Below are 25,297 nucleotides of genomic sequence, written 5' to 3' on the forward strand. Positions count from 1 at the left end.
ATAAGAGTAAGAACAAAGGACCACTGGACAGAAATGATTTCTCACTAATTTCTGACAATTGGACATTGTTCTCATGAATAACTGAGTTAATGTTATTTCCTCTGTCAAGGGAACCTCCTTGAGGGCATATTATATATATATATATATATATATATATATATATATATATATATATATATATATATATATATATATATATATATATTTCAAATAATCCGTTATTTAAAAAAAACCTCTGTATCGCCCGTGGTGCTAATCTAAAACTAATTGATCGGAGATTTCTTGGACTGAACACTGGAGCTGCCAGTGGGATTTGAACAATGGGCCAAAATAGAAATCTGAGCTCTTTATGAAAAAAAACAAAACTGAAAGCTGCCCGGGGGAAATTGTTCTGTTTTTTTAAACTTTTCATTTGGTCCTTCCCACCTGAATTAAGTTCTATTGATCCGATAGCAGAGTAATGACACGCTTTTTCCACGTCCCATCGTGAATGCTGGTGGGTCTATTGGATCGGCTGCCACCGATGACAAAGAGAGGTCAGCGGGGAAGTCATTATTCATATGAAACGCGACGGAATAATACAAAGCCAGACACAAAAAAAATGGCTGGATCTCTACTGCATAATTAAATGGTTGGTTGGTGCAAATTAGAAACATATTTTCTCTTCTACCCCTTGAGGCATCTAACTGTTTTCCTTTTATACGGCCAGTGCACTACTGCACTAACACAGTGGAGGGGAAGTTATTGTGTTCTCACAGCAATTAAATGGTATTAAAAACATACATCCTGGTGAACGAGGAGTAACAAGTCCTGGCTGTGTTTAGATTTTGCTGCTGCAAAAAAAGAAATAGAAAACGAATGCTTTTCATGCGCATGGACATTATCGTCTTCTTCCCCCTTCACAAAAGATGAATCTGCTGACCTTATGAGAAAAAAGAGCACTGTTTTGCAGGCTGAGATCTTTACAGGTGAAAGAGTAAATGTCACCTTCTGCTTTCACTTTCCCCGTCACGCTCACGCCTCAAACAGCGGGTGAATTCAAGTTCTGTCACAGCGATGATATCCGAGTTCTGCCCGTGGAAAAGAAAAGCTAATCGTATAACATGACTTCAGGGCCCGGCAGACCGGTCCGTCCTGAGCAATCTGACTCAAAAGAGAACAGAATAACGCTCAGGAGGTCGGATCTCAAACTAGCTCACCTTCACCTGTACTCAGAACTTGCACAGTGACGGTGAAGCAGAAGTGTGACCTCAGTTCTGTGAGGTCTGTTTTACTGAGGATCACTCCTGTCTGCAGGAGAAAAGAGGCAGCAGTAAAAGGTTGAACCTTTTAAAAACCAAACTACTCTTAAGCATCTGCTCCAAAAATGTCATACCCAAACTAAAAAAAGGTGTATCTCTGTGTATATTTGATTCTGTCTGTATGTTACTGGTTATGAGTAAAGTTTTTATAGCAATATCTGCCATAAACCCGCTAAGGGGTCTATGGTTTTTAGAAAGAAACGATAGAGACACCAACAAAAAGAAAGAGGATGAGGAAAGCAGCAGTCATTAATTTCCATCAGGCTCCCAGTCTGGCAGAGTTAATAACACCAGCACGCTTTTCTGACCTCAGACAATGCTACGGCATCAACCGCCGCAAATTACTCATTAATTTACCCCATTAAGTTAGACAGAGGCGGCAGGCAGAGGGGGTAAAAAACACGGAGGGGAATTAATTAATTAGGCATTTTAAAACCTTATTTTTTAAACCGTATTTCAATTGAGATGTATCACACATTGCAGAAAGAGAGGTCAGGGCGGCAGGGGTGAGGATAGGAATCGTGGGCAGAGAGAGAAACCCAGACGGCCAACCGACACATTATTTAGTAAAAAGTTTTAAAAAAAAGAATATAAAGCATGTGCACGGTTGTAAACATCAGCATTTGTGCCTCTTGTGTGTGAGAACGCTCTCAATGCGTGAGAAAAGAAAAGCCCCAGGTCAAAGTCTCTGGTTTGGTTTGTACCAACACCAAGCCGTGCTCCTCTTTCTTTTCACATATTCCATTTGCTGCACCCATGAAGTCAAACCCAAAGCTCACATAATTAACCAAGAATAACACCACGGCGATGATGTCCTTGCTCCTTCTGGGCTGCGTTTTCCCTCTATTAGCCGTATTGGAAGGGAAAGAGAAGGCCAAGATGATGGATAAAATAGAAACTTGTGAAATCATACCTCTGAAGGGCACTTTGGTCCAGAGCAAACTCCCCACCGAGAGCAAAGAAGGGTCAGACCGAGTGGAGAGTCATGCAGTCTGAGGCAGAGTATTTCCCTCTGGCTTCCACTTCGCTTACCATCAATTGTATCTCGCTGTGTAGTGCAGAGGATTTGACATATTTTGAGTTTGTTGCAACCTTGCCTGGAGCTGACACGAGGACGGTATATTGTCTCCTGACTATACGTGCATGCTCAGAAAAATTAGATGCAGGAAACCTCTAACCCGCTTTCAATCTGCCGCTACTCTAAAATGTGATTACCGGGGTTCTTTCTTAATATAGGAGCGAGCACCTGTCTTGCACAACCTGCACAACACACCCTAAAAAAGGTAATTTCTGCATTACTCGCACTATTGAAATGTAAATGTCCTACCTCATAGCTTTCCTTATCAAAAGAAATTTGCTACACCTGTAAATAAGAAATGGGCTACAGGAGACAAATATGCCTGCAGGTCTTGAAGGGCTTCACTTCACGCTGCCGAGATAGACAGGCGGGTTGGACCAAACACATTCACATACACACAATTCCCCAACTGGACTGTTATCTATATGCAAAGCATCTCGCCCCTAAGCTATCCACTTTACAACCACAGAGGAGACTGAGAATAATGGGCGGCTTAAGCCCCAACCCTATTCTCCCACCCACACACACACACACAATCACTCACACCTACATGCACAAACTACAAGCCCACACACCGGTGAACATATGTAGTGAGGTGTTTCGAATCGATAACCATGCTCGACACACATCCTCACCGACCCGCTCGTACGCCGGCTAATTGCAGGGAGAACAATTAGCCCGATAAGTATCACTTAATGTCCTCCCCCGAAGCGGGAGATTCAGGCTACTTTAAAAAACACACGCACCTAATTCCTCATCCTGCTTCCTCCCTCATTATCTCCCTAAATGATGCTTCTATAGGAGAGCAGGTGTTGGCGGTGCAGTGGAATGATTGTTTTGTGAAAGGAGGTTTGATGGGATTAGAACCAGTGGGGAGGGGGTTAAGCCACGAATGGGGCTGCCTCTGGTGAGATAGCCGAGCTACAGTGTACCAGTAATGAGGTAGAAGACATTGCTTGTTACCACTTTTTCTTTGCTTGTTAGTGTGGATTCAGCGGGTCTACGGAAGCCTACGAGGACCAAAGTGCCCAGTATGAGGTAGTCTGGTGAACAGCGTGATTCAATTATCACTCAGTATTGTGGTGAACACGGCCAACCTCGGAAACAACCGGTCTAAAATGTCAATGGATTATTATAGAATCAGTAAAAAAAGAAAAAAGAAAATCACTCAGAGCTCTTCAACCCTGGATCGCACAGGGGATTGAACCGTGCCACTGGACACCTCATAGGAAATGTCATCGTCATCCGTCTTGCTACATTAACATCTAGTCCTCTTTTTTTTAAGTCCGCTGTTGGCATCCAACCTCACAATCTCCCTTACGCCGTTCGTCCTGAGCTTCCTCCGCTCACAGCTTCTGCTGGGCAGAAACTCCCTTCCAGTAGTCCAAGATATCGTGAAGGTCCTCGTCCTTGGCGAACTGCACCTTCTTGCGCAGGGCGTGGCCCGCCGCGATGTACGACGCTTCCTCTCTGGGGCTCTTCTTGTAAGGCCGGAATCGCTCCCAGATCCGCAGTGTGCTCTCAGACGAATACTCGGGACTGGAGGAGTAGCCGGAGTTGTAGTTGTGGTGGCGAGAAGGTGAGAGCTGGGAGTAGGCGGCCGTGGCATCCCTCTTGGTGCGGCCCAGTGGCTTGAGGAAGGAGGCCTTCTGGGCCGGCGAGGGTGACTCGTTGCCGCCCTCGTAGTAGAGTGCGGGAAAGGAGTGCCGGTGCTCAGAGCTGTGGTAGTCCGGCTGGACCTCCAAGTGGTGCTGCTGCTGCTGCTGCTGCTGCTGTCCAGGGCCAACACCTGCACCTCCACTCCCGTTATTACACCCTATCCCGCCCCCATTCACACTCACCCCACCGCCATTTATGTTTCCCATCCCATTCCCATTGCACCCACCACCTCCTCCACCACTACCACCACCGCCACCTCCGCCACAACCCCCAGGGCTGCCTTTTTCTGTTGGGTACTTGGGCGGATCATTGCGCTGCTCCGGGATATCTACGCTGAACACCCTGTTGCTCTTGGCAGATCCCGCAGCCGGGGCACCGCAACGATTCTTCGCCGCACCAGTGTCAGCGCTCAACTGCCTCTGAAGGGGCCGCACGGCATTAGCCGGGGGCGGGTCACGGTAAGGAGGGGAGAGGAACCCGCCGCCGCTGATGCCCGGCCGCTCAGAGAGGGGCATGACAAGGGGCACCGGGGCCATTGAAGGCGGGTGGGGTGGCTGATGTAGCTGCGGATGGGGATGAGGATGTGGGTGAGGATGTGGCTGGGGGTGAGACTGGGGATGAGGCTTTGGATGCACCTTTGGGGAGGACGCCATGATCTGATCTCCAGGGTGGCCCGGAGAAAGGGGCAGGAGGTTGCGGGGCAGGGACGGGATGCAAGTTTGGGGCTGGGAGGAGGACACAGGGTTGCCGTTGTCAGCCGCGGCGACGACGTTAGCGGAGGCATCCAGCTTCAGGGCGTCAATGCAGTTGTTGATGATCTGGTTCACCTTGTCCACCTCCTTGGCGATGGTGGAGATCTCTGACGCCGAGCCACGGCCGTCGTCGTCCGACTCCTCCCCAGCCTCCGTCCCGGTCTCGGCTCCACCTCGCCTATCCGCAACTACTTCCCCTCCTACCACTGCTCCTCCAACTCCCATCCCTCCCTCCCCGGCCACTCCCGCTGTCCTCACATCCATGTAGTTCCCTTTGCCGCCCATCGCCTCAGAAAAGGCACTGGCCATTTTTTCCACCTGTGGCAAGGTGGAGAGGCGGGATGAGCTGGTGTTGGCAGAGCCGTGGAGCATGCCCGTGCTGGAGGAGGCAGACGGGGGCAGCTTGCCTCCGGCTCCCCCTGAATGGTGGTGCTGGTGGTGCGCTTGCTCCTGGAGACGCTGCATGGCGCTCGGGTCATTGGACACGGCGGCAGCCGCCTCGGGGCCATACCTGCAGAATGACACATTCACTTTAACACAAACAATACACCCAGTTTCCTTTTCTGATCTCATATTGTGCACATCATTTTCCACATTATCCTAAACAGCATGGTTGAACCTTATACTTTAATACATACATAATATGTCCTCTCAGTGATGCCATGGGGTGACAAATTCCTTGCTTTTTTAATTAAAGCTCAAAGAAACTATGACTCAAATAGCATGGCCCAAAGCCTCAATAAATAGTGTTTTTTACAAGTTAGAATAAATTAGGCTTTTCAGGAATTCAATTGAAAACAAAGCAACGTAGTAGCACTGCAGAAGTTCATTATCATGAAAAAAGGGATTATAACGGGGCCCTTAAGACGTCCCTTAACAAACAATAAAATGCGTTGAGTACCTCATCTCCAATATAGTTTTCTTCACACTTATAGCCTTCTGCTTCTCTTCCTCGATGCGTCGCCGTCTGAGACAGTAATAGACCAATCCGAGCACAATGACCATGCCGAACAGACATCCCAAGATGGTCATGATGTAGTGCGTGGTTGTGGATGGGTTGGCTCGCGGGTCCTCTAGTCCCATAGCCCGCGTGGTAAAGGACAGACAGGTGTGATTGTAGCGCTGATATTTGCTTGCGGAAACCACACAATACGTGTAGTTTGTGTGCGGTTTCAGTCTGTCCAAGTATAGCGTCTCCTTCTTTTTTATGAGGGGCTTGATGTCTACAGAGGAACTTTGGTTGAACTGGGAGAGGATGTACATCTTACTGTACGGCCGCGGGATCTGCACGACGAGGGAAGCGGTGAAGAGGGAAACGGTGTGAAGCTTCATGGAAATCTGATGGGTATTGGTGGGGTCAGCGGTGGACGATGTGGTCGGTTGGTGGTACAGGTTTTGGTCCGGGTTGTCAAAACCCATGCCTGAGCCATCCTGATCAGGCGTCTGGGAAGTCATCCCTGGAATTATCACGCCGTCCCGACACATGGATAAAAGAGTGAAACGGGCGTTTCTCCCGTGTCCGGGCACCGGGCTCAGAAGTGGATAACCGGTCATTTCCAGAGGGGTTTCGCACTGGAGGCGGTCGTAGGTGTGGGTGACGTTGTTGAACGCCTCCAGCCAGGTGAGGAAGCTGTTGAGGTCGCAACCACAGTGGAACGGATTTCCTGCGAGTTCGCACACCAGCAGCCTGTTGAGGACGGTGAAGGTGGACGGGTCCAGACGGGCCAACTTGTTGGAAGATAGGTCCAGGCTGCTGAGGCTCGGGCACTCCCAGAAGGCATTGGTGGCAATGACCTCAATGAGGTTGTGTTGCAAGAAGAGGCACTGGATTCGACCCAGGCCTCTCAACATGCCCTCAGTCAGGTTGGTCATCTTATTGTAGCCCAGCTGGAGGACCTGGGACAGAAAGAGATCATTTCCTCCTTGAATGTTTCAATAAAACAAGTAGTTGTTATCATTTGGGGGATTAAAAAAAGGTATGATCTTACAAATCCATGACTGTATGAGCATGGCTTAAAAAGATTGTTTCGACATTGTGATGTTTTTTACATGAAGAAATACACAGGGACAGTGTCGTGGGCTGCAGACCTGCAGGTTGGCCTGTCCGGCGAAGGCCCCGTCCTCGATGTAGCTGATCTCGTTCTTGGTCAGATTGAGGTCGGTGAGGTTGGTGAAGCGGTACATGGAGGTAAAGAGCACGGCCTTAAGTTTGTTCTCATTCAGCCTCAGATCATGAACCTAAACGGGGAGACAAGAGAGTCGATGACTTCCGTCGATGCCGTACACACTCCCTGGCAGCCACGGGAGGAGAACCTAAAGTCTTTGCCAGAAAACTTGCTGCCAAGAGCATATTAGACGGCAAACTTGTACGTTTGGTGGTGCAACAAATCCCCCAATTACATATTGGATCAAAAACTTGTTTAGTTAATCATAGCCTATTTTGCAAACAGCTGATCGTCCCACCTGAGATATCTAGCGGTGGTAAATGTTGATGCTAGGAGCTTATTAACATCAAAGCACCCAACTGTGCTGTTTTTCATTTTTAATCCGATTTGCATTAAGTTGCAGTTTTTAATTGACTTGGCACATGTATTTTGAATATGTTACAACAAGCTACACAAAGACCCACACAACTCAGACAAAAGCAACACAATGAAAATAACAACCACAATCGCTCGGGTGAAGATCACCTGACCATAGTGTTCTAGTGTTAAAGATGGTAATGTTCTAGGGTTAAAGATGTTAATGTTCTAGGGTTAAAGATGGTAATGTTCTAGGGTTAAAGACGTCAGTGTTCTAGGGTTAAAGACGTCAGTGTTCTAGGGTTAAAGACGTCAGTGTTCTAGGGTTAAAGACCTCAGTGTTCTAGGGTTAAAGACCTCAGTGTTCTAGGGTTAAAGACGTCAGTGTTCTAGGGTTAAAGACCTCAGTGTTCTAGGGTTAAAGATGTCAGTGTTCTAGGGTTAAAGACGTCAGTGTTCTAGGGTTAAAGACCTCAGTGTTCTAGGGTTAAAGACCTCAGTGTTCTAGGGTTAAAGACCTCAGTGTTCTAGGGTTAAAGACCTCAGTGTTCTAGGGTTAAAGACCTCAGTGTTCTAGGGTTAAAGACCTCAGTGTTCTAGGGTTAAAGACCTCAGTGTTCTAGGGTACCCTCGTACTGACCGTGCTGTTGATGTGCTGGGGGATGGTCTCGTACGGCGGCTGGTTCTGGCTGCAGATAGCCAGCCAGACGTAGCCTTTATCCCCTTCTATCAGCCAGCAGTCGCCCCTCACCGGGCCGGGCAGGTGGAGCAGGAGGAGCAGCAGCGCCGGGAGCAGCAGGGGGAGCAGCGGCGAGGACGAGCGGAGGCTGCCGGCCATGGTTTTGGGATAAGGAAGCGTTGGAGATGGCGAAAGGAGGGAAGGAAAGGAGTTGAAGGGAGGGAGGGAGCGAGGCAGGCAGCAGGGCTTCAAATCAGGAAGAGGGGCTGTAGGGCGAGCAGGCCGAGTCCAAGCGGAGAGAGAGCGAGGTGAACGGAGAGAGGACGTCTTCACAGCTCAGCCTGCAGCATGGCGGCCAGTCCGGTCCCCATTTCAGCTGTTCCACGTCAGAGGGTTCTGGAGACTGTCCCACCAGCTGCTGCTCATGACCACCACACACCCACCGCACGGGGGAGGGGGTCTGGAAGAGAGAGAGAGAGAGAGAGAGAGGGAGAGAGAGAGAGAGAGAGAGAGAGAGAGGTAACATTAAAGTGATAATGACGGTTGAGAGTTGGCAGAACATTGTAATAAGTTTCCTCAAATGGTTTTGAATGAATTGATTTTAAGTCTCTTTTTTTCTGAAGGCGCTGCGTAAAAGAGGAAGGTATATATATATATATATATATATATATATATATATATATATATATATATATATATATATATATATATACATATATATAGATGCTGCCCAGTCCCTTGAAGTTATTGCACCGTGGTATTAAATCCATTAACTGCCACAATTATTTAATTTGGTCTCCGTGAAGCCCAGAAACATACAGCATATAGTTTTGTTGCATCAAGTAATGATAATAAAAGAGAAGTTTGCGTTGCAGCAGTGAAAACGTAAATCTCTGCTCCTCCTCGTCGTTCACGAGCTTCTGTTGACTCAGCTCAGAGGAACATCGTAAAGGAACGATGGAGATTTAATGGCTGCCGTTCTCCAGACGGGCTGAGAGGAGGAGGAGGAGGAGGAGGAGGAGGAGGAGCGCTGCAGTAATGTGCATGTTTAACAGGACACGAGCTGACATTCAGCCATTTACCTTCCTCAGGGGGATTAGCCCTGGATTATCTCTAATCCAGCACAGAATACGACTCGTCTCACCACCGCAGGCTCCCGCTCTTTTAATTTGTTTCCAGAGTTTTGGAGCCTGGACTTGAATGAATGGCAGTGGATCCACGGAAGAGAGGAAGGGCTCTGCTCCTCTTCATCACTTTTATACCGTATTGTGATCATCACTATGAACATCCAGCAGGATGTGAGTCTTCCTCCTCAACTTTCTTCATCATTATGAAAGTCACTCCTTTAATGAAGTGCTGTGAGGTGTGTGCAGGTGTGTGTGTGTGTGTGTGTGTGTGTGTGTGTGTGTGTGTGTGTGTGTGTGTGTGTGTGTGTGTGTGTGTGTGTGTGAACATTAGTTTGTGGTCGTCGTGAGAAAAAAAGATAAATTAATGATTTATACAACGAGGAGTTGGACAACGATCACATCCTCCTCTTCTCTTTCATCCTCTTCTTCTTTTTCATCCTCCTTTTCTCTCCTTTCATCCTCCTCTTATCTTCTCCTCTTTCATCCTGAACTTCTCTTCTTCTCACGCTGTCTCCTCGTTCCACAGAAACAAAAGGAATGCGCCACTTTAGCAAATTTTAAGATTTTCAGGAGGCCGCTTAAAGATTCATGAAGCGTGTCGTCCTCGTTGTCCTCCTCTTCCTCCTCCTCCTCCTCTTCCTCCTCTTCCTCTTCCTCCCCCCTGGTGTGTCGTATCCTCAGCGTGTCCGATGCGACGTGACGCGTGTTCAGGACGAGTCCGTCCAGCCTCAGAAGATCTGCAGAGTCTTCTTTTTGATTTGGATCTGATAACTCAGTAATGATCATGAGCTCACTAATCCAGTCTATTTTATCATCTGGGTCACTCTCTCCCTCCCTCTCTCTTTCTTCTTCTTCTTCTCCTTCTCCTCTGTCCTCTTTCTTCTGCCGGCTTTGTTTTAAGCCCATTTTATTTTTAATTATATTTTTTTTCATCTCCGCTGCCTTTCAACTAGAAACACAAATGAACCAAAACACAACCTGACACGTTAGAGAGCTGCTGCCTCTCTCTCTCTCTCTCTCTCTCTCTCTCTCTCTCTCTCTCTCTCTCTCTCTCTCTCTCTCTCTCTCTCTCTCATCACATTCTTTGCCATTGATTTTGCAGCTTGTCAAGACGCCAGAGGAAGAGACCGCCTCCCCCTCTTCTTCCTCTCTTTGTTTAATTATTGTTCCCGATGGCTCGGCTCTAATTAAAGCTTTGCGTCTGACAAACAACACTAATGATGTCGGGTCAGAGAAACAAATGGAACGATCCCAAACTGAAGAGCGCGGCGTTCGTCCTCGTTGGAAACCTAAACATGGCGCAGGACCGTTCCAGAGACGTTGAAAGACATCACCTGCTCGTCTTTGTGTTGATGCAACAGGACGCAGTGAGGAAAGAAACTTCTGTTTCCACTTGATGGTGGAAGAGACTCGTCCAGAGATTAATACCTCAAACCTCACAGGAAAGTTCTGTTTCCTTCTTCTGCAAATGAAAAGTAACCTTAAAACATCAAACTGTGCTTTCATTAAAGTTTTTATCTGCTGATATTACGACACAGATTCAAAATGAAGTAAATGAAAAGTGCAATTCAGAAGGATTTGTGTGTAAAAATCTTGTGATGACCTCATCAGACCCAGAGTCTCCCCCACAGCAGGATGGTTTGACCCAACTTGGCGCAAAACAAGTTGAAACCACAGCCGGCAACAACAAAAAAAGCGCAAAAAATCCCTTCAAAATAAAACTCACAGCCCTAAAGAGCCGCTGACAACAGGTGAGCGGTCCAGGTGAGAGTCACGGCTCTAGAGAAGATTTCCCTCCGGTCCATCGCTGCGATCAGCTGCTGATTCAGGATCCATCAAGTCTTCACACACGGCGGACTAAATATCAGTTTCCCGGTCAGACGCCTCGCCGCTCGGCCCGGCGGCGAGCGAGGAGCGTTCAGGCCGGCTGGCGCTCTCTCTGCGTCCCAGCTGCTTCACCTCGGAGCTGCTGCTCGCTCGCCCTTCTCAGCTCTTCTGCGGTGAAGCGTCGCTGCCGTGAAGCTCCTCGTCTCCTCCAAGACACGACCTCACTGTTTGTGTCTCCAAATGTGTGACTCTGCCTTTGTGTTGCTTCCCTTAGGTTGGTGGTGACCCCCACCTCTCTCTCTCTCTCTCTCTCTCTCTCTGTCTCTGTCTCTCTCTCTCTCTCTCTCTCTCTCTCTCTCTCTCTCTCTCTCTCTCTCTCTCCTCCATCAGTGGACGGTCATGAGGCATTGCCTTTTAAACGGTGCAGTTAAATCCAAAAGGATTACAGTTCATTCTAACGAGAAACGTCCTCGACCGACCCTTCAAAATAAAGGTTCGGCATTGTTCAACATAGTGTTGACTGAATCTTGTATTAAAATGAAATAACAGCGATACGGCAGCCAGTGTAACGGTGCTTTTTCTGCTTTTCCACCTTAAAAAAACCCCAAAACTGGTTGCAGAGCTCTTCATCAGGAGGTCTTCCTCACTCTCAAAGTCCTCATGACTCCTCACCAGAGCCGCTGACGTGACACAGCAAGAGCACTTTACAACACCATTCAACCATAAATATCAACATAAACCACGAATATGACTGGAATGCGACCCGAGAGAACTCCCCAAGTTATGACAACAGAAATGCTCATGTGCTAGCTTGATGCTACACATGATTAGCGTACCTTTCTGGAAAGATTACGACCTCCAGAATCCGCCGATTGCGCCAAAAACATTGTGAGACAAAAGCTCAGGAAGATACCAAACACACTCGTCCTACGAGCGCCTGATGTGACGCGCAGAGAGGACGCCCACGGACAGAGATGCGGCGCCGCGAGGTGTAGCGGCCTCAGCTTTGGGAAAAAATAAGAAGAATTACGTTCAATGTGATCAGCTGATCGAAAAAAAATAATCCTCAGCGTTCACTTTTCATCGGTTGATCGGACGCCGCGTGTTCAGACTCCTACACTCGTTAGCATAGCAAGACGCTCTCACACACGTGTGTGTCTGTGTGTGTGTGTGTGTGTGTGTAACTAATGAGAATCCTCGGCGTGGCAGAGAATGCATTAAATCTGATCGTACACAGAGACTTCGTTATCCTGGCTCCCCGTGCGTCCTGCAGGGTTTTTCCTGGTGGATCGTCTTCTGCTTCACCTCCGGTGTCTTAATTACTCTTAAAAAAAATGGCTGCCGCCCCCCCCCCCCTCTCAGCAGGTCCTCTGGAGCAGCAGCAGTCGTCTCGGGGAGCAGCGCTTCCTTCGCCCAGGGGAGGGAGGCAGCATGGGGTCGAAGTAGCATTCGGAAAGGAGGATGATATTAATAGAGGAGGAGAGAGAGAGAGAGAGAGAGAGAGAGAGAGAGAGAGAGTCAGCGAAGGGATGAAGGATGACAGCAAGGTGGATGGAAGAGGAGTTGGAGCATGAATCCCTCCATCGTTTAATTCAGGCATCTCAACGGGTCAACTAGCTCGACCTCTCCATGGAAGTGAGAGATCAGAGTGAAGGGGGGATGACGGAGAGAGAGAGAGATGTTTCTTATCCTTTGTTCAACCCGGCACGTTGTAGGAAACAACATTTAATCTGCAGACTGAGCCCCCGTCAGTCCAAGGAGGAGAATGGTATTTTATTTTGGCGGTACAACCACAACGATGCTCTCTGAACACGCCACCAGCGGCTGCACATATGCACGCGTTCCAGCGCCGCCCTCCTCTTCTCTGTTGGCAGCCACAGCGGCTCGTGGGCTCGGAGCCCGGCTCGGAAAGAACTCATGACAGTACGAGCGGCGTTTGAACGGCCCATCTTCAGCTCTGTGGAGAACCTCTGTCAGCTTAAAGTGACTTAAAGTTCATGAACGCCGTTTGTATTTCCTCCCCCAACATCTCTGCACGTTGATGCATTCAGGACTCGGACCGACGCTCAGCGTGCCGGAGGAGCGAACCCTCACCTGGAGGAAGAAACGCAGCCGGCGGACCGGACGCTTCGCCTCCTTTCAGCACGCAGCGAGCGCAGGAAGCGCAGGCGGAGACGCCGGGTCCGGGTGGAGAGTCATCCGTCACCGTAATTGCATCTAAACAGACCGAAGGCCTTTTGTCTTGTCCTGCAGACGCTAACACGTCGTTCCTCACGAGGCCGCGACTGTCGGGATGAAGAACGAGCTTTGAGGAGGGAGAGTGGAGGTTTACTCTCTCTCTCTCTCTCTCTCTCTCCCTCTCTCCCTCTCTCTCTCTCTCTCTCTCGCTCTCTCTCTGGTCTAGTTGCTGGTGTCCAGCTTTTTGTTGCATCAACAGCTCAAACTGTTGCATGCCAGCATGGCCTCACGCCTCATCATCATCATCATCATCACATGACACCTCCCACTGAGACCGATTTGTTGTTGTTGTTGTTGTTGTTGTTGCTGTTGCTGCACACAGCGGGGTCTCCGGCCCTGCACGCCTCCCCCTCCACTCGATGAGGCGACGCCACCAGCCGGGTCAACAAGTTGCAGAGTCAAACTCTTTCTTTTGAAAAACACAAAGGAATGAGTCTGCGGATGAGTAACGTCGTTGATGGAGGACGAGAGGAGCCGCGAGGAGGCAGCGACATGACAGCTGCTAGAACATCAGAGCCTGGCGCGTGCAGGCCGAACTGCTGCTGATCGATTGTGTTCATCTTTTAGTACGACGACAAAGACGAGAGACACGCACAAACCAGCCGAGCAGCAACGCAACGCCTCAAACACGACGAGAGGAAGCAAAGAAACGAGTTTGTGAGTTACAGGCAGACCTGGTTTAGTTGCTGAAGTCTGGCTTCCTGTGGTTTAGTTGCTGAAGTCTGGCTTCCTGTGGTTTAGTTGCTGAAGTCTGGCTTCCTGTGGTTTAGTTGCTGAAGTCTGGCTTCCTGTGGTTTAGTTGCTGAAGTCTGGCTTCCTGTGGTTTAGTTGCTGAAGTCTGGCTTCCTGTGGTTTAGTTGCTGAAGTCTGGCTTCCTGTGGTTTAGTTGCTGAAGTCTGGCTTCCTGTGGTTTAGTTGCTGAAGTCTAGCTTCCTGTGGTTTAGTTGCTGAAGTCTGACTCCCTGTGGTTTAGTTGCTGAAGTCTGGCTTCCTGTGGTTTAGTTGCTGAAGTCTAGCTTCCTGTGGTTTAGTTGCTGAAGTCTGGCTTCCTGTGGTTTAGTTACTGAAGTCTGGCTTCCTGTGGTTTAGTTGCTGAAGTCTGGCTTCCTGTGGTTTAGTTGCTGAAGTCTAGCTTCCTATGGTTTAGTTGCTGAAGTCTAGCTTCCTGTGGTTTAGTTGCTGAAGTCTGGCTTCCTGTGGTTTAGTTGCTGAAGTCTAGCTTCCTGTGGTTTAGTTGCTGAAGTCTGGCTTCCTGTGGTTTAGTTGCTGAAGTCTGGCTTCCTGTGGTTTAGTTGCTGAAGTCTGGCTTCCTGTGGTTTAGTTGCTGAAGTCTGGCTTCCTGTGGTTTAGTTGCTGAAGTCTGGCTTCCTGTGGTTTAGTTGCTGAAGTCTGGCTTCCTGTGGTTTAGTTGCTGAAGTCTAGCTTCTTATGGTTTAGTTGCTGAAGTCTGGCTTCCTGTGGTTTAGTTGCTGAAGTCTAGCTTCCTGTGGTTTAGTTGCTGAAGTCTAGCTTCCTGTGGTTTAGTTGCTGAAGTCTGGCTTCCTGTGGTTTAGTTGCTGAAGTCTGGCTTCCTGTGGTTTAGTTGCTGAAGTCTGGCTTCCTGTGGTTTAGTTGCTGAAGTCTGGCTTCCTGTGGTTTAGTTGCTGAAGTCTAGCTTCCTGTGGTTTAGTTGCTGAAGTCTAGCTTCCTGTGGTTTAGTTGCTGAAGTCTGGCTTCATGTGGTTTAGTTGCTGAAGTCTAGCTTCATGTGGTTTAGTTGCTGAAGTCTGGCTTCCTGTGGTTTAGTTGCTGAAGTCTGGCTTCCTGTGGTTTAGTTGCAGAAGTCTGGCTTCCTGTGGTTTAGTTGCTGAAGTCTGGCTTCCTGTGGTTTAGTTGCTGAAGTCTGGCTTCCTGTGGTTTAGTTGCTGAAGTCTGGCTTCCTGTGGTTTAGTTGCTGAAGTCTGGCTTCCTGTGGTTTAGTTGCATAAGTCTGGCTTCCTGTGGTTTAGTTACTGAAGTCTGGCTTCCTGTGGTTTAGTTGCTGAAGTCTGGCTTCATGTGGTTTAGTTGCTGAAGTCTGGCTTCATGTGGTTTAGTTGCTGAAGTCTGGCTTCCTGTGGTTTAGTTGTTGAAGTCTAGCTTCCCGTGGTTTAGTTGCTGAAGTCTGGCTTCCTGTGGTTTAGTTGCTGAAGTCTGGCTTCCTGTGGTTTAGTTGCTGCAGTCTGAAGATGAAGACTTGCTCGTGGAGAGTACTTGCTGCAGGACGGTGGATTATCAGACTCGAGGCCGGAGAGAAATCGATGAGAAGCTTTTAACGTCACAAACTGCTGATTCTCGTCGCACAAAGTGGAAACACGGTTAAACCTCTTAAACCTTTCATCGCTTCAGCTTTTACCCTGTGAAGAGTATTCAAGAAGTACTTCAAGTAGTCGTCTGAACCCCAAATGAGTTCTCATGCTTGTTATTTTGTATCATTCTTTCAGAATTTATTTGTTAAAAAAAGTATATTTTCAAGAAAAACACTTTCATAAGATATTTTGATCATAACTATGAACATCTAGCAGGATATGAGCCAGATTTACACAACTTGTCACCACATTTCCATGACTTCAAACCAAATTTACGTGACTTTTTGCCGAGCTCCTGGTTGGGTCGTTCTGCAGGGCGTCGGGTCCACGCCCGCATCAAGGATACAACCCAGAGGTTCAGTGAACGAAGTTGAAGTGGATCCATTTGCAGATTCACATCGAGCGTGGAGACGTGACCGAGGTCACGAGTCACCAGACGCTGTGCTTACTGACAGCCCAGAGGAAGAGGAGGAAGACGAAGGAGAGGAAGAGGAAGAGGCCTCCTGCTCTGCCGTTTTAAAGATAGCAAAGCCTTTTTTTTCCAAAACGATGTACACTTTCTTCTGTTCTCTTTTTTATCTCGTGCCAATGGAGCAGCTTTGAACTGAAGTTATTTTAATTGGGGAAGTGACGGAGGGAGAGGAAGGTGCAGAGAGAGAGAGAGAGAGAGAGAGAGAGAGAGAGAGAGAGAGAGAGAGAGAGAGAGAGAGAGAGAGACACTCGGGCCACCGTCAGGTTCCAGGAAGCCAAATTTAAACTTGTGAAGCCGACAGACGTGGACTTTGAGGCGGCTTTGAGAAGCGAGTAATTAAAGCTGGCGGCTAAAGGAGAAACCTCTGCGTCTGAACGCCGCTAATGAAAGTGATGAAACAAGAGACGGCCGGGAAGAGAAACACAGGCAAAAACAGGAAATGGAAGTCAAATCAAACTTTTTAATGAAGCAGATTGGATGAAACATCGCAGGTGAATCTGTCGACGCACCAGAAACACGAAGCCGCTGACGAGGAAAAGAAAGTTATTTAAATTGATCGAGCTTCTGTCGTTATTTTACTCAAACCACAAAGCTTTCCTAAACCTAACCAACCTTCAGAAGATGTCATTCAAACCATTTTGTGAGTCTCACGGTCTTGTTTTTGTTCTTCTTCTGGTTTCCTGTTTTATTTTGAAGTCCTCATCTCTCGTTTGCTCTGTTTCCCTGAACTTCCTGTCCCCTGATGGTTTCCTCCTGTGTCCAATCACACAATTTGTGTTCAAACCCTGTTTGTCTGATAGTCTGACCCCTCTGTCCTGCTCCTTTTTCACATTAAAAGCCCCTCTGTCCTGCTCCTTTTTCACATTAAAGCCTCTCTGTCCTGCTCCTTTTTCACATTAAAATCCCCTCTGTCCTGCTCCTTTTTCACATTAAAAGCCGCTGGATAGGGCTCCTCTTTCACATTTGAAGGCCCTCTTTCCTGCTCCTTTTTTCACATTAAAAGCCTCTCGATCAAGCTCCTTTTTCACTTTAAAAGCGTCTTGGTCGAGCTCCTTATTCACATTAAAAGCCCCTTTGTCCTGCTCCTTTTTCACAATAAAAGCCTCTCGATCTAGCTCCTTTATCACATTAAAAGCCTCTCGGCGCGTCGTGAACGAGGTCGACGGCTCAGAAACAAGTTTTTATCAAACTTAACACGGACTCTGAAGTCCAGAGGTTCGAGAGCTTTTGGTTCACTTCTCTTTTCTTTATTTTCCATAAACACCACCCTGCCCCCCCCCCTCGCCCCTCCCCTTCTCATTCTTTCCATAATTACCCCCCTGTCAGCATCCTTTCCTCACATTTCATGACTTCCTTTCCTCCTCTCCTTTTTTTAAAATCTCGGCTCCACTTTAAGGTGACTCTCCTCTTTCCTCTCCTCCGTCTTCCTTCCTTCCCTCCTCCAGCACCTCCCTCTCTCCTCACGTCTTGAGCCTGTGATTCACGACGCCTCCTCTTCTCCTCTCCTCTTTTGCTTCCTCCTCCTTTCATCCCTCCACAGCTTCCATCAAAGCCTCTTCCCTCACTTCCTCGACGCCCAGATTCGTGACGCCTCCTCTGTTCTTTTGTTCCTCCTCTTCCTAAATCTCTCTCTTTTTCCACTCCTTGTGTACAAAATAAACTTCCTTCCCTTCGCGTCGGCATCACGTCTCTCACTTTTTTATCTCTTCCCATCGAGAGCCGAGCTGCTGATGAAACAAACAGCTCTTCACTGGTCTTCTACCCTAAAACATGTTGTTATTTACATGTTTCTACCAATTAATTCATATATTTCACTGTTTTTGTGAACCTACAACCTTTGGTCCACCAATTTCTAGCACCAAAAAAGTTTGCCCACGTGAGTAAAGGGATGTTTTCACAAGAGATATATGAAGAACTTCAAAGATTAGAGTGAATTGTTTAGCTTTAGGGTCATATTATCACTCCACACTTGTGCCTTCGGACAATGGCGCCTCACATGAGTGTCTCTTTAAGAACCTTTAAGAACCCGACGAGGGTGAATGAACAAAGAATACTGAACCACGATGTTTCCTCAAGGTGCTTTTGTTGCACAGGTGAACCGACGCTGTCACTTCCTGCTGAAAGGAGCCACGATGCATCCAACCGGCGGGACGGAGCAGGTGGGCCTCCAGCCGGCTCGAAGCCGCTGACCGAGCCGAGGCGTTTCACGAGTTCGGGCGGGGTTGAAAATGCGTCGTTTAATTAGGATCTGGCAACCCAGATGTCGCGGCGCAGATGCGGCGTCCTGAAGGAACGCAGCTGCTCCCCCGCCGGTCACTCGAGGTCCGGCCCGGTGCCGGTTGATCAGCATGCCGCTCCAGGCGCCCGGCGGACATCGAGCCTGTGACGGGATGTTTGAAGAACCGCCGCTTTACGAGAGCTTTCTTGGTGGAGGCCCGCGTCTCCCTGCATGCATCACTCCAGAGCGTTTGTGGAGGATCGTGCTCCTGGTTCACCAAGAGTGCGTCTTTTCATTCTATTAAGTGCTGCAGCGGAGCGGGGAGGTTTCAGGCCGAGGCGCTGCCTCTTACATCACGGTTGCAGTGAGACTCCACGCCAGAAGCTTTGAGGTTTCTCACCTCTCTTGTGGTCCCCTTTCATGAGGGCCCCGCTGAGAGCTGGACGGCAAGTGATGCAGAGGACTCTGCTCAGGAAACTGCATTCAAAATAAGAGCTCAAATGTTGGACTCACGCTTCAGCTTTGATATCAAAATCAGACATATTAATTGACGTGAAGTATAATTTGGAGTGATTGGGTTTGTAAGTGTTTTTTTTAAAAATCGCTTTAGCTCTCAGAGGAGAAGGATGACGGGAAATGAGAGGAGCGGAAGATCACGAAGCCAACGGCAAGATCCCAAATGTTACGATGAGCTTTATGAACTGAAAACACGCTGTGACAGAGACCTGTCAATCACCTGGTAGCCCCGCCCCTAAAGCACCTACTGGTGGTCAGGAGAGAGAATGCAGCTTCAACACATGAAGCATAGACTTCTATACAACCAGAGGAGTCGCCCCCTGGTGGTCAGGAGAGAGAATGCAGCTTCAACACATGAAGCATAGACTTCTATACAACCAGAGGAGTTGCCCCCTGGTGGTCAGGAGAGAGAATGCAGCTTTAACACATGAAGCATAGACTTCTATACAACCAGAGGAGTCGCCCCCTGGTGGTCAGGAGAGAGAATGCAGCTTTAACACATGAAGCATAGACTTCTATACAACCAGAGGAGTCGCCCCCTGGTGGTCAGGAGAGAGAATGCAGCTTTAACACATGAAGCGTAGACTTCTATACAAGAATTTGTATCACAAACAAAGTCATTTCAAAATAAAAGACATATCCCGGTCTTCCTGGCTTTCCTCGAGCACAACCAACACACTTTGGTCCGAGAGGTGTCGGGCTGAACAACGAGGAGACGTCTCTAAAAAGGGGGAAAGGTCATAGGAGGCAGGAGGCGAGGAGGGAAGGATGAGAGGGAGCAGATGACAGCCAACAAGTGGAGCTGAGAAGCTGTGAAGTGGTTCTGAACATGACTTACCCCGACACCTCTCCACCACACACCTCCTTCTTTCTTCCTCAACTTCTGACTCTCTTTATCCTCAATCCACTCCGTGCACGTCTGACTTCCCCTCATCGCTTTCTGCCTCCGAGGTTTGTTTTCGGCTGTGATATAAACCAGTTCACTCATGTAAGACACCAATAAAGAACAAAGGAAGCGCTCTGTGAATATGTGCTGCAAAATGAATTTATTCTGTGTCTGTAATTGTATTTGCGTATGCAAGATATATATATATATATATATATATATATATATATATATATATATTCACTGGTATGCACACGGCTGAGTGGGAGTATTTGTATTACTGAATGTGTGTTTTTTTATCTGCCAACAAATATTGTTTTTTTCAAACTAGGGATGCAAAGCCATGTACAGAATTATAGATTTCTGCTGCATTATATCTAATCTGACCCCGCGTGACTCTTCGTGCAGCACCATGTGACGGTTTCACACATCTGGTTATCCTGGTGCCTCGTTAGCATCCAGCAACTAGACCGATCCAAAGCTGAAAAAGCCCCAAAACACAAACTGTGAAAGAAAATATATTTTAAAAAACTCCTGTAGACAAACAATCGTCTCTCTCCTAATAAATAACCTGATTAATGAATGTCATGTGACGAGAAACAACCAATCAGAGCTGGGCAGAGATTTGTTTCCCCTCTTTCGTCCGTAAAATCTATGAAACGGTAAATTAATGGAGGGAAAAGTGAATAATTGTAGTTTGTGACGACCGGGAGCCGCGGAATATTTTACTTTACCTCAAAACCAGTTGGAAAGGTGATTGTCAGAGTTTTAGATGCAACTTAACCTCACAAATGTTCAGGAACTCTTGTTTCTCAGAGTGGAGACACATTCACAGCTCTGCTCCCGTTAGAGCAAGTTCTGAGCAAAGCGTGTGTTGATACCAGGTTTCAGAGTGTTGATTACTCAATTAGTCGCCTTGGTGGTTGTCAGCGTTGCAGTGGAGACATACGACACATTTATACCTCATTATTCACAGTGTGCCTACAGTATGTGTATGAATATGAAGGTCGATGCATAACTTGTGCCTGATTCTGCCTCCCATGCATTGAAATGCCACTTGTATTTGTGGAGTTGTTTGCGCATTAGGAGGCCGAGAGTGTGTGTGTGTGTGTGTATGTGTGTGTGTGTGTGTGTGTGTGTGTGTGTGTGTGTGTGTGCAGCACGGAGCAGCTGACGGCCGCATGCTGCATGCATGCACAGCCCCGAGGTGGGCTTCCTCTGGATGGAGCAGCGATTGAAATGTCAGAGCGCCGCGAGGTTCACCTCACATCTGATCACTGGAAATATCACCGCCGAGGGTCGAGCGGCGGCTCGGGGCCGCGCCCATGTTTCCTCGCCGTTTTACGCACACGCCTCGCGGCTCAAGTCTTTGGTATCGGTGAACTTTTCACCGACTCCAGCCTTTTTTTTCCGCTCCATCATAACCGCAGTGCTTCTCGTGGTCGTCGCCGGCGTGAGAATTCCTAAAAGTGTCTTTTTATTTCTGCAACTCAATACGTTCCATTTCTCGCCCTCCACCATTGAAATAAGCAGCGGTTCTGCTTTGTACTCGTTGTGGAAACATCAAACGCCGTCGTGTCCCAGCAGCAAACGCTGTTTCGCGTCATGTGCGCTGACTTTGCTCGTAATCAACTCGTGCGGATAATTCGTAACGCTTTTGTTGTGAACGCAGCATCGGCACCATTTAACTCTGTTGTAGTCCAAACGCTGCGCTACCGTGAGCCTCCATAACGACGACAATGAAGTGTGTGTGTGTGTGTGTGTGTGTGTGTGTGTGTGTGTGTGTGTGTGTGTGTGTGTGTGTGTGTGTGTGTGTCTCATGGAAACCTTCAAACTGGATCACTTCCTCTTTCCCTTTGAAACGGGGAGCAAACCCCACGATGCAACATGAAAGCACCCGTCTGCATTAATAGCTCCTCTCCCCCGCTAAGCGGGATCTGGAGATGTGAGATCCTCGAGGTGTGTGTGTGTGTGTGTGTGTGTGTGTGTGTGTGTGTGTGTGTGTGTGTGTGTGTGTGTGTGTGTGTGTGTGTGTGTGTTGTTTATGCGTCCTCCACAGTGTGCATACTCGCGACGTCGAGATGCCATCTCGCTTCCCGGTGTCACGGACGAGCATGCAATCTCAGACGGCGTTTGAGACGAGAGCCGGCGGTCCGAATCCCTCATTGGCTGAGAGAGCCGAGCGCTGTCATTACCATGGCGATGATTCAGTGCTGGTGTGTGTGTGTGTGTGAGCTGCATGACGGATGATCTTATTTACGTTTGCATCAACACAGAGACAAACACACACACACACACACACACACACACACACACACACACACACACACACACACACACACACACACACACACACCCCAGAGCTCTGCCAGTGAATCGTGGGTGGAACAGTCACAGGTTTCTAATCTCTTCCGGCTAACGTGGACTCTTCAAAGTGAGCCGCTACACAGGTACGAGCTAGCGGCTCGGGTGAAGACGCTGCCCGAGGCGACAGGCGGAGCCTCCTCCAGAGCGATGGAGCGGGCGATCCGTGTGTTCGTAGCCGTGTGTTCGTAGCCGTGTGTTCATAGCCGTGTGTTCATAGCCGTGAGTTCGTAGCCGTGAGTTCGTAGCCGTGTGTTCGTAGCCGTGTGTTCGTAGCCGTGTGTTCGTAGCCGTGTGTTCGTAGCCGTGTGTTCGTAGCCGTGTGTTCATAGCCGTGTGTTCGTAGCCGTGCATTATGCCGCGGCTCAAAGGGCATTTCACTTGGCCGGCTCATAATTTATCTCGCGAGCTAAATACTGCAGCAGAACGTCTCCTCAGGGGATCAATTACAAAAGCAAGAGCAGGGCCGAGGATTAAAGCAGCTGCTGCAGCGGGAGATGGTTCTACTGAGGGAAACCTGCAGAATCAAACCACCGGACAGGCCGTCTGAACCGGTTTGGGCGGGAAGAGGAGAGGGGGTCACGACCTGTGACCTTTTGGTTGAAGGACAAGCCTCCACCAGTGTGAACCCTCTAGATGTACGTGATATATATTACATATATATGATAAATATATACATGAGTCTAAAATCCGAATCCCTTCGCCGGGGTTTTTGTTTCCTTTCCCTCTTCTCGCGGCGCTCAGGTGAAGCTGTGATCCTGCAGGAGGAAACCCGACAGGCAGCGCATCAATAATCCAAACGCTCCGAGGACGCCGCTGAATATTCATGCCGGCGTAGTAATGAATATTCTCTGAGCGATAAGCAGACGGCGGCTCGGAGGACGCTCATTAGCCGGCATCCAAAACCACAGCCGACGAAGACGAAGGACGAGACGGTGGCGACGGGGAGCCGGCAACACGGCAACCCATTGCCGCAACGTCACGTCAGTTTGGGTCCGGCTTCATATTTTGAATGCTATGCTAAGGTTTCCAAACGACGCGCGGCTTTGGAGAGAAATGGCGGTGATTTTATCTCCCGAGATCCTTCTTATGTTGTCATATTGGATCCGAATATTTCGCAGCTGTTCTTCATAATAACCACAACGCTGTTTCATCCATCTTTTGGCTTTAAAGTGGTCGCAGCTACGTTGACGTTTGTACTTATTCCTGTAAACGTCTTCTCTTCACACGAGAGCTGTGAATGTGCGTCACTGCGATGATGCATTGAATGCTTTAGCCGCGGTCGGCCGCATTGATCCACCAGAACATCGATCTGCGTCGTTCTTGACTGAACGCCGTGAGCTTGAAGGAAGAACACCGAGACAAACAATGGACACCAATAACGCTTTGTTGTCTCCGCCGCTACCTCATAGAATAACAGTCAACACACACAGGGATCACATACATCGGAGCTTTTCTTACCCGCATGCTGCCTCCTGCGTGGAGTTCCACAAGGAGATGTTATGGGGTCACTTCTCTATTCGATATATTTACCAATTACGTTCGTTCTCTTAACGCCTTTCGATTTTTATGCCGTGACCAAACTTTTTTTTGATCCATGTCCATTAAAAGCATCTTAACACGGTCTAGACCTCTTCCTCCTGTGTTTGAGTCGTCAAAGGAACCCCAAGTAATTCTAACACTTGTCTTCGTTGTATGTATTTTTTCAGCAAAAAAAACACTTAAACTTCCAGCATGAGCAAGTTGCATCAAGTTGGAGTCCTTGAGAGTTCCCTGAGTTTAAAGAAAAGCTTTGTTCGGTGCCGTAACAACAACCCAGAGACTAAAAGTGCACCTTTTTAGAAAGATTAAGACCTAAAGTATCGACGCCTGCAACAATAAACACAATCCAGAAAAAGCATTAGCATGTTATGAAGAATATTCAGTCAAAAGAACGAGTTTCTACTATTTTTATCGAGAGCGTCCGGTTTTCAATGGCGAGAGAAAAAAATAAGACTTTCAATGAGTTGCAGATGAAATCTTAAGCTATGGTCAAAACATATATCTTTCCCTTTGCCATGTCCACGTGGACATTCATGCCACAGTTTGAAAAAAATAAAACAATTCCCTCACAAGTATTCCTGCCATGCCGAGTTCACGAGAGCGGACCTGACAGGAGACGCGACGCCGCCGGTCACGGCTGTCAGCGGTGACTAAAAATGTTGTGGCCAAAAGGAACAAGAGCAAACAACCGATTGTTGGATTTGAACCGTGCAACAGAACATTGGAGCCGCTCTCGTTCCTAATTGTTCTGTCAAATAGATTATTGTTTGAAATGGTGAATGGTCAAAGCTACAGACGTGTTCAGGAATACCCGACACACGATCCGTTGAATATGCAATGTTCCCTTTCCTGCAAAACAAAAGGAAGTAATGCATTGCACTGCGATAACGACGCCACAGGACTATGGATCATCTTCCAATTTATGCTAATTACATTGTCCACTTTGGGGGATTGGAGGGAGGTGTTGATGGTGTTGGTTGCCAAGATGACGAAGAGAAAGACGCCGTTGGAAAAGCAAAAAGTAGGAATCAGTAATCACGCAGCTCCGGACTGAACAGGCCAGTAAGAGATTACACTGGGAGAAGGAAAAAGACTGATGGGAAAAACCAGAAGGACAAAAAAGTGCCAGAGATTAGTCTCAAGGAGAGATAATGAGAGTGAAAATGAGAGTAATATCCTAGAAGACGCTGAAATGAGCCATTAAAGAGCTTAGGTTGGCGTGTGATATGACAACACGCCATGGAGGAAGTTAATGTAAAGGCCAAGTTTACCTTCCCATGACGAGACGACCGAGAGGTGATTAAAGAGGTTGAGATGGAGAGAGCTGCCTGATTGAATAACCTTTCCGTGGAAGAAGCGGTCTTACTTTTCCCACGTCTGCGGCTCTCCTTTAACCGTAAATCCTGACGTGGTGGACGTGACGGCTCTCGTGGGGGGAGGAAGACGAGCAGAGGTCTGGCTTCTGCAGCGAAGACGACAGAAGGAGAGAAAGATGGAGACGCTCCCTCTCTCCGAGGGCCCCGAGGCGCCCGGCTCGTTATCGGGCGAGACGAACGAGTCGGGGTGACGGAGTTCGAGGGTTCGATCGTCAACGTCCGCCAATCGCTCTCGGCATCTCCCAAAGAGAGACGTCTGATGAAGAGTTGAGGAAGACAGAGCGTGACTAATGAAGAAGGATGGACTCATCTCTCCCTCCATCCTCCCTCCCTCCACCTGTCTGCTTCACCAGGTACGGCTCGGCGCTTTAACGACGGTAATCGAGCAGCCGATAAAAATGACAGAACCCTTT

At 48.3% G+C, this 25,297-nt stretch overlaps 1 protein-coding gene across 1 annotated transcript in view; it reads right to left on the reverse strand.

Moving 5' to 3' along the window:
- Positions 1-221: 221 nt before the first annotated feature.
- The window catches only part of LOC137798784 (protein phosphatase 1 regulatory subunit 29-like), a 108,595-nt gene continuing 83,519 nt past the window's right edge, over positions 222-25,297 (reverse strand). Inside the window, exons 4-7 of the mRNA XM_068595733.1 lie at positions 7,953-8,451; positions 6,879-7,028; positions 5,692-6,686; positions 222-5,301 (exon numbers count right to left, since the gene is read on the reverse strand). Coding sequence (XP_068451834.1) covers positions 3,726-5,301; positions 5,692-6,686; positions 6,879-7,028; positions 7,953-8,150 — 2,919 coding nt within the window. The 5' untranslated portion in view covers positions 8,151-8,451 and the 3' untranslated portion in view covers positions 222-3,725. The remainder of the gene's footprint in view (positions 5,302-5,691; positions 6,687-6,878; positions 7,029-7,952; positions 8,452-25,297) is intronic.

Source organism: Clinocottus analis, unplaced genomic scaffold (assembly GCF_023055335.1).
Source record: "Clinocottus analis isolate CAN_PGR_092001 unplaced genomic scaffold, fCliAna1.0.p SCAF_31, whole genome shotgun sequence".
Lineage (NCBI taxonomy): Eukaryota > Metazoa > Chordata > Actinopteri > Perciformes > Cottidae > Clinocottus > Clinocottus analis.